Here is a 14,903-nt window from a genome sequence, read left to right as displayed (position 1 = left end):
GGCGTGCATGGAGCCAACAGCTCCCCCGAGGGAGAGGGGCAGTGGTCAGGATCACACAGCACTTACCCCGGGGTACCTCGGCATTTTATCCTGGGGTAACTGGCAAGCGGAAATTTCCTCCTGGCTTCCCCAGAAATCAAGTCACACTGGAGATCAGCATTTACTCCAGCGTCAGTGCCACGTACTGTCCCCCCGCTTCCCTGATGTTGCGACTAATCAGGAATAAATGTCATGCATCTGCATCCCGAGGCCCCTTGGGATACCCCCGGGCTGGGCCAGGGAGTGCCCGGGGTTAAGGACTGAGCCCCTGAACCTGACTCACTAGCCTGGGGGTGCCGGTGTGGGGCAGTGGGACAGCTGAGTGCCATGGTATGGAGCTGCAAGTACTTGAGGCCAGACCCTTGTCGCCGGCATGGCTGGGGGGTCTCTGGCCAGCCAGGGTGGGTAGAAAGCATTGCCTCCCACCTCTCCCCAAGCGCCCCTCATGGTGCAGCCAAATGTGCCTCGGGGCCTGCACTGACAGCTGCAGACCAAGGCTGGGGGGCTGCGTGGGGGCTGAGAGCCCCCCAGCTGGGGAAACGGAGGCACCAGGGGGGCGTGAGCTGCCCGCAGCCCCTCCATGAGCCAGGGGGTGAAATGGGATTGAGGGGACCTTTGTTCCGGCGGGGGGGGAAGGGGGGGCGCTCCTTGATTCAGCCAGACACCGCGCACCACGTGCCGGCTGCTCCCACCCTATCCCGGAGCAGGCAGCTGGCGCGTGTGTGCATGTGTGTGTGAGCACAGTGAGGAAGGAGGCAGGGGTGCGGAGCCGCAGGGGGCAGGAATCCAGGCAAACTGCTCCAGCTGCTGCAGAGGCTGGGAGCTGACAGAGCCGCGGGGGGCTGGGCTGGCCTGGCCTGGGCTGGGGGGGTCCCCAGGAGGCTGTATCTGCGCCTGTCACAGCCATAATGGTGCATTCATGAGAGCAGCTCTGGGCAGTGCTGCAGCTGGGAGCTGCTTCCAGCTCTTCCCCTGCAACGTTGCAGGGAGCCTGGTATGCTGGGGCCCTGTGCCCCAGGGCTGGGGTGTGAGGGGCAATGCCCACTGCAGAGCAGAAGAGGCCCTTCTGCTTTTGCCAGTCCAAGCAGGACCCAGCTTGGCCTCCTTCCCTGGCCCCAGCACCCCCCCAGAGCAGGCTGGTGTGGAGGGCACGGCTCAGCTGTGACAGCCTCGCCTGGCCTCACCAGACGGCGCCCAGCCCATCCGTGCCTGGTGGCAGCTGGCAGGTCCTGGCCGTGAGCTGTCACTGGAGGACACCAGCTGATGTGCGGGCGGCGAGGAAACAGGCCCCAGTGGTGCCTTGGCTGGGCACGGCGGGGCCTGCATGGACTTCATGGACCGGCCCCGCTTGTGCCCCCAGCCTGGGGAGGGGGCTGGCAGGGGCATGAGTCCCTGTGCCATGGGGGCTTGCGAGTGGCGAGGGGCAGATGTGAGCCCCCGTGCCCCTGCCTTACAGCTGCCCGCGGGTGCTCCTGTCGGGTACCGGCGTGCTGCCCCTCCCCGGGGCAGTAAAACCAGCCCTGCCCAAGGTGGGGGCCACCTTTTCCAGAGGCCACGCCCCCACAGCCTCCTCCACCTGGCCGAGAGCTGGGGGCTTGCTGTTAACCCCCACCTAGGAGCATGATGGCCCAGCTCTGTGCTGCTCCAGAGCCCTCCTCCCTTGAGCAGCCCCCCTGGAAGACATCTGTGTGCCCACCCCTGCTGCCCTCAGCCCTGCTCTGGGCATCCCCCGTTGCCTGCTGGCATCTGCTGCGCTTTGAACACGCCGGGCATCCGTGGGCCAGTCCTGGTAGCAGCGCCCAGCCTGGCTACCCCGGCTCCCTGCACCCTGCGGGGGGCTGGGGGCACCTCCTGCGGGTGCCCAGAGCTTCCAGCACCTCCTCTGGTGACTCACAAGGGGGGAGGGAGAGAGTGCCAGGCCCCCCCAGCCTCGGGATGAGCTTTCCCATGACTAATCCCCCGCTCCCTGCGGCCCAGCCTGGGCTGGCTGCCTGCGGTGTGCGGTCGCCCAGGCCAGGCCCTGGTCCCCAGAGCCTGGCTCACTGTGATCTGTGGAAACATCTCATAACTCACGTTGGACGTGGGGATTATGGCAAGCTCCGCAGTATTTGCACAACTGGAGCTGGGCTCTGGCGGCCAAGACAAAGACCCTGGGGGGGAAGGAGGAGCGGGGAGGGGGACAAGGGGGGGCTAACAGGTACCGGGGGTGGGGGGAGCAGCTGCCTTTTGTCTGTCACACATGGATTTTATTATTTCCTCGCACTCGCTCCCAAGCTTCCCCAGCCGCATCGCGCAGAGCGGAGCCAGGGAGGGATGTCTGGCTGTGGTGAGGGGGAAGCCCTGTTGCCACGGCCACACTGATGCCAGCTGCCCCATCCTGGCACTGGGGATGCCCCATCAGGCTGGGCGGCTGCAGGGGGCAGCATCTGGGCCCTGTTGATACCAGGACACAATCTGGGGCGTCTCAGCCCAGCAGGTCCTAGCAGGACTCCCTGCCAGCTCTTCTCTGCAAGGGGCCCAAGGCAGGCCCTGGGCAACTCCCCCCTGCCAGTGTGCATGGTGGGGGCCATGGCGAGGGCAGCAGTGCCCGTGCCCCTGGCAGGGAGTGCTCACTCCTGGGGGCCGCGGGCTCCAGGCAGCCGCTCTCAGAAGAAAGTGCTGACGGACCCACCTGGGACACGTGGCCAGAGAGCAGCAGTTTGGTCACCAGCTTGGAGGGAGACTCAGCAGTGAGGCTGGTGCCCCACCATGGGCTCACAGGGCTGGCGGGGCCTCTGAGGTCCCAGCGGATCCAAGTCCCTGCCTGAGGCAGGATCAGCCCTGCCCAAACCAACCCGGACATGTCCTCGTTGCGCCTCCTCCCCAGGCTACGTGAGCCGCCCTCAGAGGCCCGGGCTCCTGTACTACCCTAACACTGCCTGTGTCCGTACCCACTGCTCCATCGGGCCGATCAAAGGGATCGTGTGCAGGGATCCTGGCCTCTCACAGTCCACCCTGTTGCAGAGCTTCAAGGCATGAGCCCAGAGACACCCAGAGCCCTGGGTAAAGCCAGGGGATGAGGCCTGGCTGTGTCCCGCCGCCACCTGGGGTGGTAAGATGTGCTTGAGACATCCAAGGCAGAGGACTGTGTCCCCCGCTGCAAAACCCTCACATTCCTGTCTACAACACCATGCCACACCATAGCTGTACTGGCAGGCAGGGGTAGCTTCATCCCAAATGTCAACCTATCTGCCTCGACACCTCTGTGAGGGCAGCCACACCAGCCACTGCTCCCCTCCGGGGGACCAGGCCTGCGAGGATTGGGCCATGAGGATGCATCCCGGGGAAGTGGGAAGGTCATGTGCAGAAGCACCAAGCCCCGCTGTTTACTTGCGTGGTAGGCGTAGCCAGAAGCTCTGGGGGCCTGATAGCACAGTGTTAGGAGCAGCGCTGGTCCAGAAGACGCTAACGTTGGAGGAAAAGCTGTTGTCCAGGGCTGAGTTACCCTGGTGTGTCCGCTCCCATGGGCAGTTGCCCTCTGCCCCCTCATGCCAGCACAGAGAGCCTGGGGGTGACTATGGGGAAGAAGCCTACCAGGGTAAAAGCTTGGGGTCTGTTACCCCAGAGTAAACACACTGTGTGTCTACACCCCTGGGGGCCCGAGCCTCCTTGCAAGTCCCCCTCCCTGATTTCTCATAGAGGTTTCCTCTGCGGGGGCTGCACAGGGGTGGGGGGAAGGATCAAAGCTAGGGGCTGCATGTGCATGCGTGCAGGGGATCCTTTCTGCCCCAGCCTGGGCTACTGGGACAGCCGTGAGGGTGGGGGCTGCTATTTGGAGTGGGGATTAGCTGCCTGGGAACCAGCGGCCCAGGGCTGGGGGTGTTTGCTGGGGCTGGCTCCCAGCTGCGCCCCCGGGGAGCCCTGCCACACACAACGAGGAGGCAAATATTTGTGCCCAGACTTCACAGCCCAGCGAGAACAGCCGCATTCCTGCCCCCAGCCGCCTTAACCCCTTAGTACCTGGCTGGCTCCTGCCCCCCAACCCTGGGCCTGAGGCCGGGGCAGCCCCAGCCCCATGCTCTGAGGGCTGGGCTGCCTGCCGGGCCGCGGGCAGGGTGCTGGGCCTGGGGCGGTGGGATCACACATTGCTGTAGGGATACACAGATGCCACACCCCAGTGCGCGCAGGCTCGCAGATGCAGGCCTGCACACGCCTCTCTGCAACCTCCCCCTGCACATACAGGCCTCTCAGCTCACACAAGCACGGGCACATGCATCTCCCAGCCAAAAGCCATGATGGTCACGGTAATGCATGTGTGTGTACACACGCTGCTGCTCCCTGCTCGTATGCTCCTGCCACATGCACTCTACCAGCTGGCTTGAGCAGGGTCCTGCCCACAGCCCCATCTCCCTGGGCTGGGACCCTGTGACCCATCCTGTGTCCGAGCATCCTTGAAGCAGGCCTGGCTGCACTCGAGTCTTCCAGGAGGACCCCTGTGTGCAGGGCCAGGAGGGGGCACGCAATGCCAGTGCTTGCTGCACCCCACCGTCTGGGTACCAGGGGACCAGGATGGCAGCACTTCCCTCCCTGGAAACAGCACCTGCTTCAGGGCTGAGCCTAGGCAGCCCAGGGCACGGGGGTGGCCAGCAGGGAGAGGCCCCATTGCTCTTGCTGCTTGGCATTGGAGCTCATAGCTGCTCAGGGGAGCTGCGGGTCCCTCCGCCAGCTCCATACCTGCACAAAAGGGAAAGTGAGGGCAGGAAGGCAGCGGAGCCCTGCCCTGGCTGTGGATGCCACCGTGCCCGGGCTGTGCCCTCCCTGGCAGGTGGGAGGCTCTCAAGGCCTCGGAGGCTGTGAGGTGGGGGTGGGAGGACTGGTGCCCCCCGGGGAGGAGGGCGAGGGGGGCTGAGGCAGCGTGAATGAGGTGCGGGCGGACGTGTTTGCTCCGGATGCGGTGTTTATTAGCCATTTGCAAATGCAAAGTGGGACCAGGAGGGAAGCGACAGCTCATCAGGGCAGGAGCTCAGAGGTCCACCCCCACGCCCCAGAGCACCAGCGGCCCCGGGCCTGGAGCCCAAGGACCCCGGGAGTGCCCTCAAGGTGCCCATGGCCTGAGCTGCAGCAAATGTGCCTCCCACTGGCCACTTCCCACCTTGGACAGCAGCAGGGGAGTGCTGGTGGGGAAGGGGGCTGGCACCAAGGCCCGTGCCATTCACATATGCACCTGGGTGGGGGGCTCTGCTCATCCCTCCTGCCCTGAATCCCCCCTCCCCGCCCTGCCCCGCCCAGCACAGCTGGCCCTGAGTATACACAGCTGTTTGCTCAGCAGCCCCCCACCCCACCCAGGGCATTTATGAGGGGGCTTTATGGCCACAGGGCTTCAAAGGACCTGACCCCCACCAGGGTCTGTTACCATCCTGGCCTGAATGGGGGGGGCAGGATGTGGGTGGCCCCTTTCCTCCCAGCAGCCTGGAGGTGGTGGGGGCCTGCCCCGCTGCACGGAGACGGGCTCCCTCCCCCAGCCTGGCTTCGGTGCTACCATTCACACCTGGGCAAACGGGCTGCTAAGGGCCCCCCAGGAGGCCATTCTCAGCCACTTCGTCCCATGCCAAGAAGCAGGGGGGGTCACTTCAGCACCTGGGTAGCTGCCACCCCCCAGCCTCAGGGCATGACAGCCAGATGTGCCCGGGGGAGGGGGAAGGGCACTGAGTGTCCTGGGGTTCACCCTGGCTCTGCAGCCTGCCCCTGCGGCCCCACGGTGCAGGTGCCTGGGCTCTGCCCTGTGCTCTCAGCTGTGCCATGCAGGGGGAGAGGTCACAGTGGTGGCAGCACTGGCAGGGGCAGAGCCTACGGGCTCCCCTGGACCTGCTGCAGGAGCCACGCACGTCTCTCTACCCTGTCATCCCAGGTCAGGGCATGGCGAGCTACATGCCTGGCCTTGCTCTGTGCAGCTGCTGTGCCCCCTCCGGCTGGCTGCAGTGCCCAGGGCCTCTCATCCCGTTACCCTGGGGCTAAGTGGCTGCTCCCAGCCTTGCACCCCCTGCCAGGACCTGGCATGCAAGGCCCCGGGGTGTGCGCATGGTGTGTGCTCAGGCCTGTGCACATGGAGGGCAGCCCCAGGGGGGTGGGTGGTGTTGTCACCCTTTGTGCCTGCAACTGTGGGTCACCTCCTGCCACATGCTGCCCCCAGGCCCTGCACGGGGCCCTGCAGCCAGTACCCAGATTTGCACGCTGGGCTTGGCTCAATCCCAGGGGCACCCCCAGGCTGAAACATAGCCCCTCGGGGAGCTCTGGCCATGGAAAGAGCCAGCCTGAGCTGTGGGGGCTGCAGTTTCAGGGCCACATAGTGCTGGCTCCCCATGGCGCTGCCCCCAGACTCCCCTCTGCAAGATGGGTCCGGAGGGCCAGAGAGTCGCTGGGGCCCCTGGGGAATGGGAAGGCAATACCCAGTGCAGTGGCAGGGAGAGGGGCTGTAGGGGTACACCTGGCAGGGACCCCCATCTGCCCATCCAGCCCCTCAGGCAAGCAGCACCCCTCCTTGCAGCTCCAGGCAGTGCAAAATGTCAGGGGAGGGCTAGGAGCCTGCAGTCCGGTGGTGGGGCTGGGACCTGCCTCTCCCATCAGGGCAGCCCCAGGGCCCCCAGCACCAGCATCTGGGCCCCCACCCCTGGTATTCCTCGGGCTCCAGCTTGGTGGGGGCCGGGGCTGTTGCTGGGCCTGGTCCCTGGGAATGCCGACACCCCAGGCCCTGCATTGCTGCCCCCCTGCCCACGCCGGGGGCCACTCTGTGCCTGCTGCTTCTCACTGGACCCAAACCAGCTTCGCTGCCCTGATGCCGAAGGAGGCTGCAGCCACATCCCAGGGCCTCAGCGCTGTGGGCAGCTCAGTGCTGGGAGCAGGCCCTGCGTTATGCTATCTCTGCTGGCAAAGCAGCTGGGTGGGCACGGGCACAGGCCACTGGTGACCATTCCCAGTCTCTGGCGGAAGTGGGGTCAGGGTGGATGCCAGGCGCAGCACCCTCCACGGTGCCCACTTGCACAGATGGGACCGGGCTGGGCTGCGGGAGCCACGGGGCTCCCCGTGGTGTCGGTGCTGGTGCCAGGCTGGAAGGGTGCAGCCCTGCACGTCCGCAGCAGGCGGAGGCTGCATGCGTCCGCATTGGCCAAGGCCCGGAGCGTGGGCAGCCGGGGGAGGGGAGGTTTGGGGGGTTGACCTTGGTGCTCAGCCTGGTGCCGCAGCCCCTGACGTGCAGACTCAGGCGCCCGCTGGGCTCTCTCCTGGTGCCTGCTCCACTGCCCCGGGCTGCAGGGTGCCCTGGAGCCCAGTGCAGCCCAGCTGCTGCCCAGGTGGGTGCCTGCGGGGCTGGGTGCTGGGGTGGGGGCTGGGCCTGGGAGAGGAGACCTGTTTGCTTTTGCCTGCTCTGTCACCCATCCAGCCCCTGCCGGGAACGGCTGGCTGCCTGTTTGTGTACATACCTGCATGTGCCCATGTGTGAGTGTGCGCAGCTCTGCAGGGCCAGGGCCCCGTCTTCCCCCCCGCCCAGGACCCCCACAGCCCAGCCGGGTGCAGCTGCGGCTGTGCGTGGGCGCAGGGTGACAGGTGTGTTTAGACTGAGCATGCACCGGGCCATGAAGCGTGCAGCCCTCTGCGTGCCAGGGGGGCCTGTGTGTGGGGGGAAGGCAGTGGTAGCTCTGCCGAGGCCCTGGCGGCGCGGCTCTGGGGGCTTCACCAGCCACCGCATGGGCAGCGCTGGCAGGCGGCATCAGCCACCTGCTGGACCACCCCCAAGGGCTGGGGGTGCCTGCGGTTGCCTCCTCCCCCCCCGCTTGGGCCTGCTCCTCCACCCTCCTGCCCCTGCCGCCACCCAGCTGGGGAGGGATGGAGCTACTGGTCCTGTCCTGGGGGTGGGGTGAGTGTGTGTGTCTGGGAGTGGATGGGGGGTGCGTGTGCATATGACAGTGTGAGTATGCTGGAGGGTTGTGGGGGGTATGTGTGTGCATGTATGTGAGGGTGTGTGTGTGGGAGGATGCATCTCAGCATGTAGCTACATCCCTTTCCCCGGGGCTGGGACCTGCCCTGTGCAGTCCCCGGTGCCGGAGGCAGGGGCTGGGACGCTGGCTCACTGCACCATGTCCCCGCAGGCTGTTCCCAGAGCGGTCCCCAAGCCCTGACCCCATCTCCTGCTGTGCTTTGTGGTCTGAGCCACTCCAGACCTGCGTCAGGCCCGAGGTGCCAGGAGGCTCCCGGTTCACGAGGACGGTGGGAGCGCCGGGGTGCCAGGAGGCCCCAGCCTGCGCCGGGGAGCTGGTGCCTCTGGCATCCCACTGTGCGCACACCCCCCGCACGGCGAGCTAGGGAGGAAGCGTCTGGAAGCAGGAAGCCGCTCGCGGGCCAGCACTCATCCCTGCTCCTTGGAGAAGCACAACAGGAAGCGGTGCTGGGCCAGCCCGGGGCTCCGGCCGCCTGGACTCAGGGGCCCGCTGGGAGCCGCCCCCCATGGCTGCTGGCGAGGAGCAGGGGAGCAGCTGCAGGCCGCCAGGAGCAGGATGTGGCGCCCAGACGGCCCCTTAGCATGGAGCTGAACCGTGAGTGCCCCACGCCCAGGGTTGCTCCTGGAGTGGGGGTGGGAGGGCGGGCATGCTCTGGGGCAGAGGAAACCAGGATAGGGCCCTGCAGGCCACGCCACCAGGGCTCGCAGCCCTGCCCCTCCGGCACCTCCCAGCCATGTCGTCCCGTGGCTCATTGGCATGAGGCAGCCACGTGCCCCAGCTGGCCAGGCTGGCACTCCACCCCTGCAGGCACGTGGGGCCTCTGCCCGCTGGCTAGGGGCATTTCTCATCCTTGCCCTCAGCTGAGTGAGAGGCAAAGGGGGTCGGGGTCGCCTGGCCATGGGTCTGGGACAGCCTAGTGCTGGGTCAGGGAGCCTGCGGGCAGAGGGACAGGGTAATGGTGTAGGCAGGGCAAGCTGGGTCAGGGCTGCGGGGGGCAGAGTCGATAGGACCAGGCATCCGGGACCAGGAGGGGAGACGCGGGCATGCCAGGACAAGGGAACATCCCAACTAGCATGCCACATAGCACAGGAGGCCCCAGGCTTGTGGGTGCCCCCAGCTCATGCCCGGCTAGGGAGCTGGTCTGACCCCTGCCCTGGTGCCGTCCTGTGGGTCCAGGCCGTGGTGCCCCGGCCTCTCTGTCCATGATGCTTCTCCCTATGTGAAGCCTGGCAGGCCCCTGCTCCAGGGCCTGAGAGTGAAAGCGGCTGTAGTGCCGCCTGGACATGCACACGCACACGCAAGCACACGTGGGCTTCTTATCAGGAGCAGGAGCCGCAGAGGAAGCTGCTCATCCTCCCCCAGCGCCGCCCGCTTCCTGGGGAGCAGGCCGGCAGGAAGCGGCCTGGGAAACCCCACCCCAGCCGGAGCCTGGCCCCGTGGCGCCTGCCCCCCCCAATATCCGCAGCATCACTATGCCAGTCCCCAACCCCCTGCCTTCGTCTCCCGCTGGGTGCCAGGTACCTCTGATGGCAGGGCGCCCTGCCCTCTGCCCTGCCACCTTTACACAGCTCCCGGCGTTGTGAGCAGCTGGATCCAACAGTTGAGGTGTTGTAGACCCCAGGGCTGGATCCTGCCCCACCTAAGCAGGTGTGTTGGGGGTCACATTTTCTCCAGGAGCTTGGCTTTTAGGTGCCAGGGCTGAGGGAGACAGGACCTGGCCCTAGGCCTAGGGGGCTGGTAATGCTGCCATGCTGCTGCACTGCCAGCTCTGCCAGGCTGGTCTTCTTTATGGAAGACCAACCTCCACTCGGCAGGGGGCTGTTCTGGGCAGTGGGGAGGGAGCGGAGGCTAGGAAATGCTGGCAACTGAGCTGCCTTGGAGCGCTGGATGGCTCCGGCTCCCACAGGCGGCTCCAGTGAGCGCAGCAGCCCCAGGTGCCCCCAGGCGTTGCCCATCAGGGACCCTAAACGGGGAGCCCTGGAGCCGGGAGCAGGTGTGCAGAGCTCAGCGCAGGGCCCTGCAGGGGGAATGCCAAGGCCAGGCTTTGTCCCCATCTCAGTCACCACTCCCATGGCCTGGATGCTGTGCGCTCCTGCCCGGAGCAGGGCCGGCCCCTGCCCTGAGTGAACTCTGGGTTGCAGGGGGCAGAGTGGCAATTATCCGCCCCTTCACTGAAAATCAACCCCACCTTCATGCACATGGAAACAAGCCCCAGCTGTCCGCTCAAGCGCTTGCCCCCAGAGCTCCCCGGGTGCGGTGGTGGCAGACGCAGGCCAGACGGTCACATTTGCACGATAAACAGCGTGGATTCAGCCACCACTGCAGCGGGACAAGGGCAGGGCAGGGAGGGGAAGCAAGAAGGTAGATGGGAGAAGGGCTGCCTGACAGGAGGGAGAGCTGCTGAAACAGACAGTGGCCAATACTAGATACTCCACTTCCCACATTCATTTTAGATCTTTGCATCGGAAAGGAGATATTAATTAGGGGTTGGGATTTGTTCAGAGTAACATAAACGATCGGAGACCGCAGTGAACAAAGACCAAAAGAGCTCAGACCCTGGATTTGGATTCATGTATGTATACGAGTAGTTTGACACAGTGCCTCTCCAGCGTCAGGAGATATACATCAAAGCCAAGGGGCTGAGTGACAGTGCACAAACATTTGCTGGAAACCTCAAGGGCTTGTTTTTTCTATCAACCCCAAATGCCCAATTTTCCTCTGGCAGGACGTATAGCACAATAGGAATGTCTTGTATTCTGTGTGGGGCAAACCTGACCTCGTGGAGGAAGGGCAGGAATGATTTGGGATGATAGAAGGGGTCATTATTAGGAGAGATGGGACCAAATTTAAAAACAGAAAAGAAAATGTGATGGAGCAGGTGTGTTAGGCTGATGGTCTGGGAAGAAGACCATGCTCAGAGCTAGCCAGGGTCATGGGGGCAGGAGCAGACGCAATGCCCAGCCAGCAGGGGATGGGAAGTGCCAGCCCCTTTGCCACCCACAAGCAGGCCACGCCGGGCCGCAGAGAGGGTGTTTCCATGCCAGTAGCCATCCCTCCTGCAGCCCAGCGCAGTATGCACCCAGCAGCACCCGGCTGGGGGTGCGTACGTGTGGCGATGCTGCAGGAGGAGGCAAGCAACTCTCATGCACGTGATGCAGCCAGCGTGGCTGGCACGGGCTGCGCCAGCCTGGGAGCTGCCTGGCACCACCCCAGGCAGAGCAGCAGATGCGATGCACAGCAGGGAGCGACCGGGACTGGGCCAGCAGCACACAGAGATCAGTGATGGGGGGCAGGGAACCCCACTCCTTGTAGGGGCCAGGGGAGCTCTGCCCCTGCCCAGCTCTTTAGGAAATCCAGTGTGTGGCATCTTGCCTTTCCGGTCCTGCAGGCCTGCTGCTCCTCACAGCCTTCCTCCTGCACGTCCGGCTGTCCAGGATGAGCCCGACCCGCCTGGTCTGCGACAGCCGCCTTATCCACAAGTACATCACTGAGGCCAAGGACATGGAGAGGAGAGCGGTGAGACCCAGCCCAGTCTGGGCTGGAGCTATCCCCTGCCTGGGGCTTCTGTCCTGAGCCCTGCAGCACCCCTCATGGCAGGGCTCGGGTGGGGTATCTGGGGGCTCTCCCACAGCCCCAGCCCCCGCTCCCCTTGCTGGGGACCCCCGGCACTGTGGTGAGGGAACAGAGCAGGGTGACCCCCTCCCTGCACAGCCCTTCCCACTCTGGGGCCGAGCCTCCAGTGGGAGCCTTATGCTCCTGCTCTCCCCACAGGGCCTGTGCCAGGAGCTGCTCCCACTTCCCCGGCCCATCCTGCTGCCCCAGGTGGACTTCAGCCTCCGCGAGTGGAAAGCCAAGACCGTGAGTGAGGTGGCAGGGGGTCAGCAGGGGGCTGGCATCTGTGCTCCCACCACGTCAGGGACTGCAGGGCTGCCCCTACACATGCGCGGAGCATGCGCCTAGCAGGGGAGGTGGGGAATGGATACCAGTGCGTATGGGGCTTGCTGAGGGATGTGCCCCCTCCAGCAGGGGGGACTATGTGGCCTTCTAGCACAGCCAACCATGCAGATCCTGGTCCCTCACCAAGCCATCATGGAGCTCTGACCTGCCTCTATGGAGTAACCCCATGGCTGGTGCACTGGATGCTGGGAAAGTGCCAGGACCCAAAGTATTGGGGGATTGTTCCTCAGCTCCCACCCACAAAAAAATGCAGCCTTTGCTGTAGGGAGAGCTCCACCCCAACATTTCAGGCCCACCACCGAGTCCAGCCCAGCCCAGCCCAGCCCAGCTCAGCCCAGCGAGGACCTGTGTGGAGAGCTGGCCAGATGGGCAAGGCTTGGACCCTCTGCTGCCTGCAGTGCAGCCCCTCTTCCCAGCCCCACCAGCTCACCCATCCCCGTGCCTGCAGGCACCGAGGGTGGATGCAGCCCCCGCAGCCGGAGCTGCAACCTGGCCTCTCAGCACCTGCCCTGAACACACAGCGTTGCCCTCCCCAGGTGCTGGTTTGGCCACAGGCATGCCCAACCCTGGCCCCCAGACCACTGGAGAGAGCAGGGCCCTTCTGGCACATGCCCAAGCCTGGTCCCTGCAGTGCCAGGTTCACACGCTGCCCCCCTCCCCCCTGCAGAATGAGACCAAGCGGCAGGAGATCCTGTGTGACCTGGCAATGCTGGCAGACGCTGTGATGGCCATGCAGAGCTACGTGGGGCTGGAGTGTGCGGGTGCCCTGCTAGAGCAGCTCCACCGCAAAACCAGCTCCTTCCATCTGCTGCTGCAGACTTTCAGCTGGCAGGTAAGCCCCTACCCCACCCTGCCCCTGCTCAGGGGATGGCTCCACGGTCACTGGCCCCTGGGGTTTGCCCTGGGGCACCAGGAACCACCGTCTGACCCTTTGCTCTGTCTTGTGCCAGGTGGTCACTGGGGGCCCCAGCTGCGCCCCACGGACTGTGGCCCAGAGCCACCCCAGCACCGCATTCCTAGCATACCGGCAGCTGGTGCAGGGCAAGCTGAGGTTCCTGTTCCACGACCTGGCCAGGGAGTTGTGTGCTGAGGGCAGCCGTGGCTGGGGCAAAGCCCCAGAACCCCCCGGCCCCTCAGTGGGCCGGTGAGAACATTGCATGCTGATGGTTAGATACCATGGGCAGGGCAGGCGGAGGCCCTGCTGGAGATGGGGGCTGCTGCAGCCACACATCCGCACGGATGACAGGCAGGGGGCTCCTCAGCCTACTCCAGTGGTGGGTGGCCCAGTACCATGGGGCAGGGCTGGAAGGAGCCTGGCCCCAGGAGATGGAACTGGCTGGAAGACGTGGCTCTGCTTGGCTCAGGGCTTCTTCAGGATGCTGGGCAGTAGGTGCTTACAGGAGCTTGCTTTCCTGGCAGTACAGGGCCTGCAATGCAGGCAGTGCAAGGCCCTGTAGGCAAGGCCAAAGGACTTGATTTTCCCATGGGCACCAGGAGTGACAGCAAAGTGTGCCCCCCATGCCTTCATCCCAGTGCACAGCCAAAGGCCCTGCAGCCAGACTGGTCTGATGTAGCTGACCCAGCCTCTGTGCCTGCTGGTTTGCTGCTGCAGGGATCAGACAGCAGAGTGAAGAGCGGTGCCTGGGACAGAAAGGACAGAGGTCCTAGGGTTTGCTGGAGGCAGGGATGTCGGGGTCTTTCTATTGTGAAAACCTTTTCCAATTAAAGAGCTATTTTTCTACCGTGCCTCCCCAGCTGCTTGTCAAGAGGTGATGGGCAGGGCAAGTGGCTCTGCTCCTACACAGAATGGCTCCACCGGTTATGAGGACTTGTGAGAGATGGACCATCCCCAGGGCCTCAGCTCCCTTCTGCAGATCTTCCCCCCAGCCAGGAGCCGGGCTTCCTGGCTGAGAATGGGTATTGGCTGACGATAGCCACCTGGCACCCCCCTGTGGCAGCAGCTGGAGCCACAGACAGGCAGATGGACAGGTGTTTTCCCAGGACAAGCCCCTACTGCCCATCTGTGGCTCACATCCCTGCCATAGGGGGCTCCCAGGTCATGCCCAGGAGTGATTGAGGCCAGCAGGGCCTGGTTAAAGAGTAGCATAGGGCAGGGGCCCCTTGGGGTGGTGCAGCTGGGCTATTCCCTCTTCCTCTTTGGGCAGATGGTTTTCCCATCTCCCAGGATAACCCCTTCCCTGCCTGCAGCTCCTCCAGCACCCTCATTCTCCGCGCCCTGGCATTGAGGCTTTGGTGGCATTCATTCCATTCACGTTCCACCTGATGCCAAGGAACTCAAGTCTGCAGAGGGGAGGTTGTGCCTGGCCTGTGCTCAGGCCTTAGCATTTCAGCTGAGGGGCCTCATCTATGCAGCAAACCTTCCCAGAGGGCTTTGCTTCCAGCTGCTCCTTCACTGAAGTGCCCTGCCCACACTGAAATGAAAAGGCCAGGTCTACTCCAACATGGCCAGTTCTGTGGCCATGTCGTGCCCCCTGAAACAGTGGGCTGCTGCAGCTAGGGGTTGCAAATCCCATCCTTTCAGTAAGTGGGTACCTTGGATACCCTCCTGCTGTGACTGGAAAGCCCTCGTGGAGGTAACAGCACAATTCCAGTCCACTTGGACAGAACTGAGCCCCTGCCCTGTTATAGTGAAGAGAGAGCAGTGATATCTCCACCTGTGCACATAACATGGAAGCACCTGCCAGGGCCCACAGGTAGCCTAGAATCAGAGCTTGGAAAGGAGAATGCACTGGGCAAAAGAGGCATTGTCAATGATTTCACAGCTGATCATGTCAACAGGGACAGAAGCTGAACACTGCATGGCCTGAGAGTCACCAGTCCAGGGCTTGCAGGGGTTCAGTCTTTCGCCGGCCCCTATCATTTCCCAGTGCGCTCTGTCCCGTTGCTTACCTAGTTCACACCTTGTGGAATTCTGTG

General features: G+C 64.3%; 1 protein-coding gene across 1 annotated transcript; it reads left to right on the top strand.

Annotated features, from left to right (window-relative positions):
- Positions 1-1,438: 1,438 nt before the first annotated feature.
- Positions 1,439-13,734, top strand: THPO (thrombopoietin). The gene is made up of 7 exons (XM_090054137.1): positions 1,439-1,518; positions 7,060-7,364; positions 8,160-8,603; positions 11,398-11,525; positions 11,781-11,867; positions 12,634-12,798; positions 12,917-13,734. The coding sequence occupies exons 1-7, from the start codon at positions 1,439-1,441 to the stop codon at positions 13,112-13,114; spliced, it is 1,407 nt and encodes a 468-aa protein (XP_089910263.1). The 3' UTR covers positions 13,115-13,734.
- Positions 13,735-14,903: the final 1,169 nt, after the last annotated feature.

The sequence above is a fragment of the Crocodylus siamensis genome, chromosome 6 (assembly GCF_052110815.1).
Source record: "Crocodylus siamensis isolate JL-2025a chromosome 6, ASM5211081v1, whole genome shotgun sequence".
Classification (NCBI taxonomy): domain Eukaryota; kingdom Metazoa; phylum Chordata; order Crocodylia; family Crocodylidae; genus Crocodylus; species Crocodylus siamensis.
Note: the sequence above shows the minus strand (reverse complement) of the source record. Positions and strands in the feature narration are given on the sequence as shown.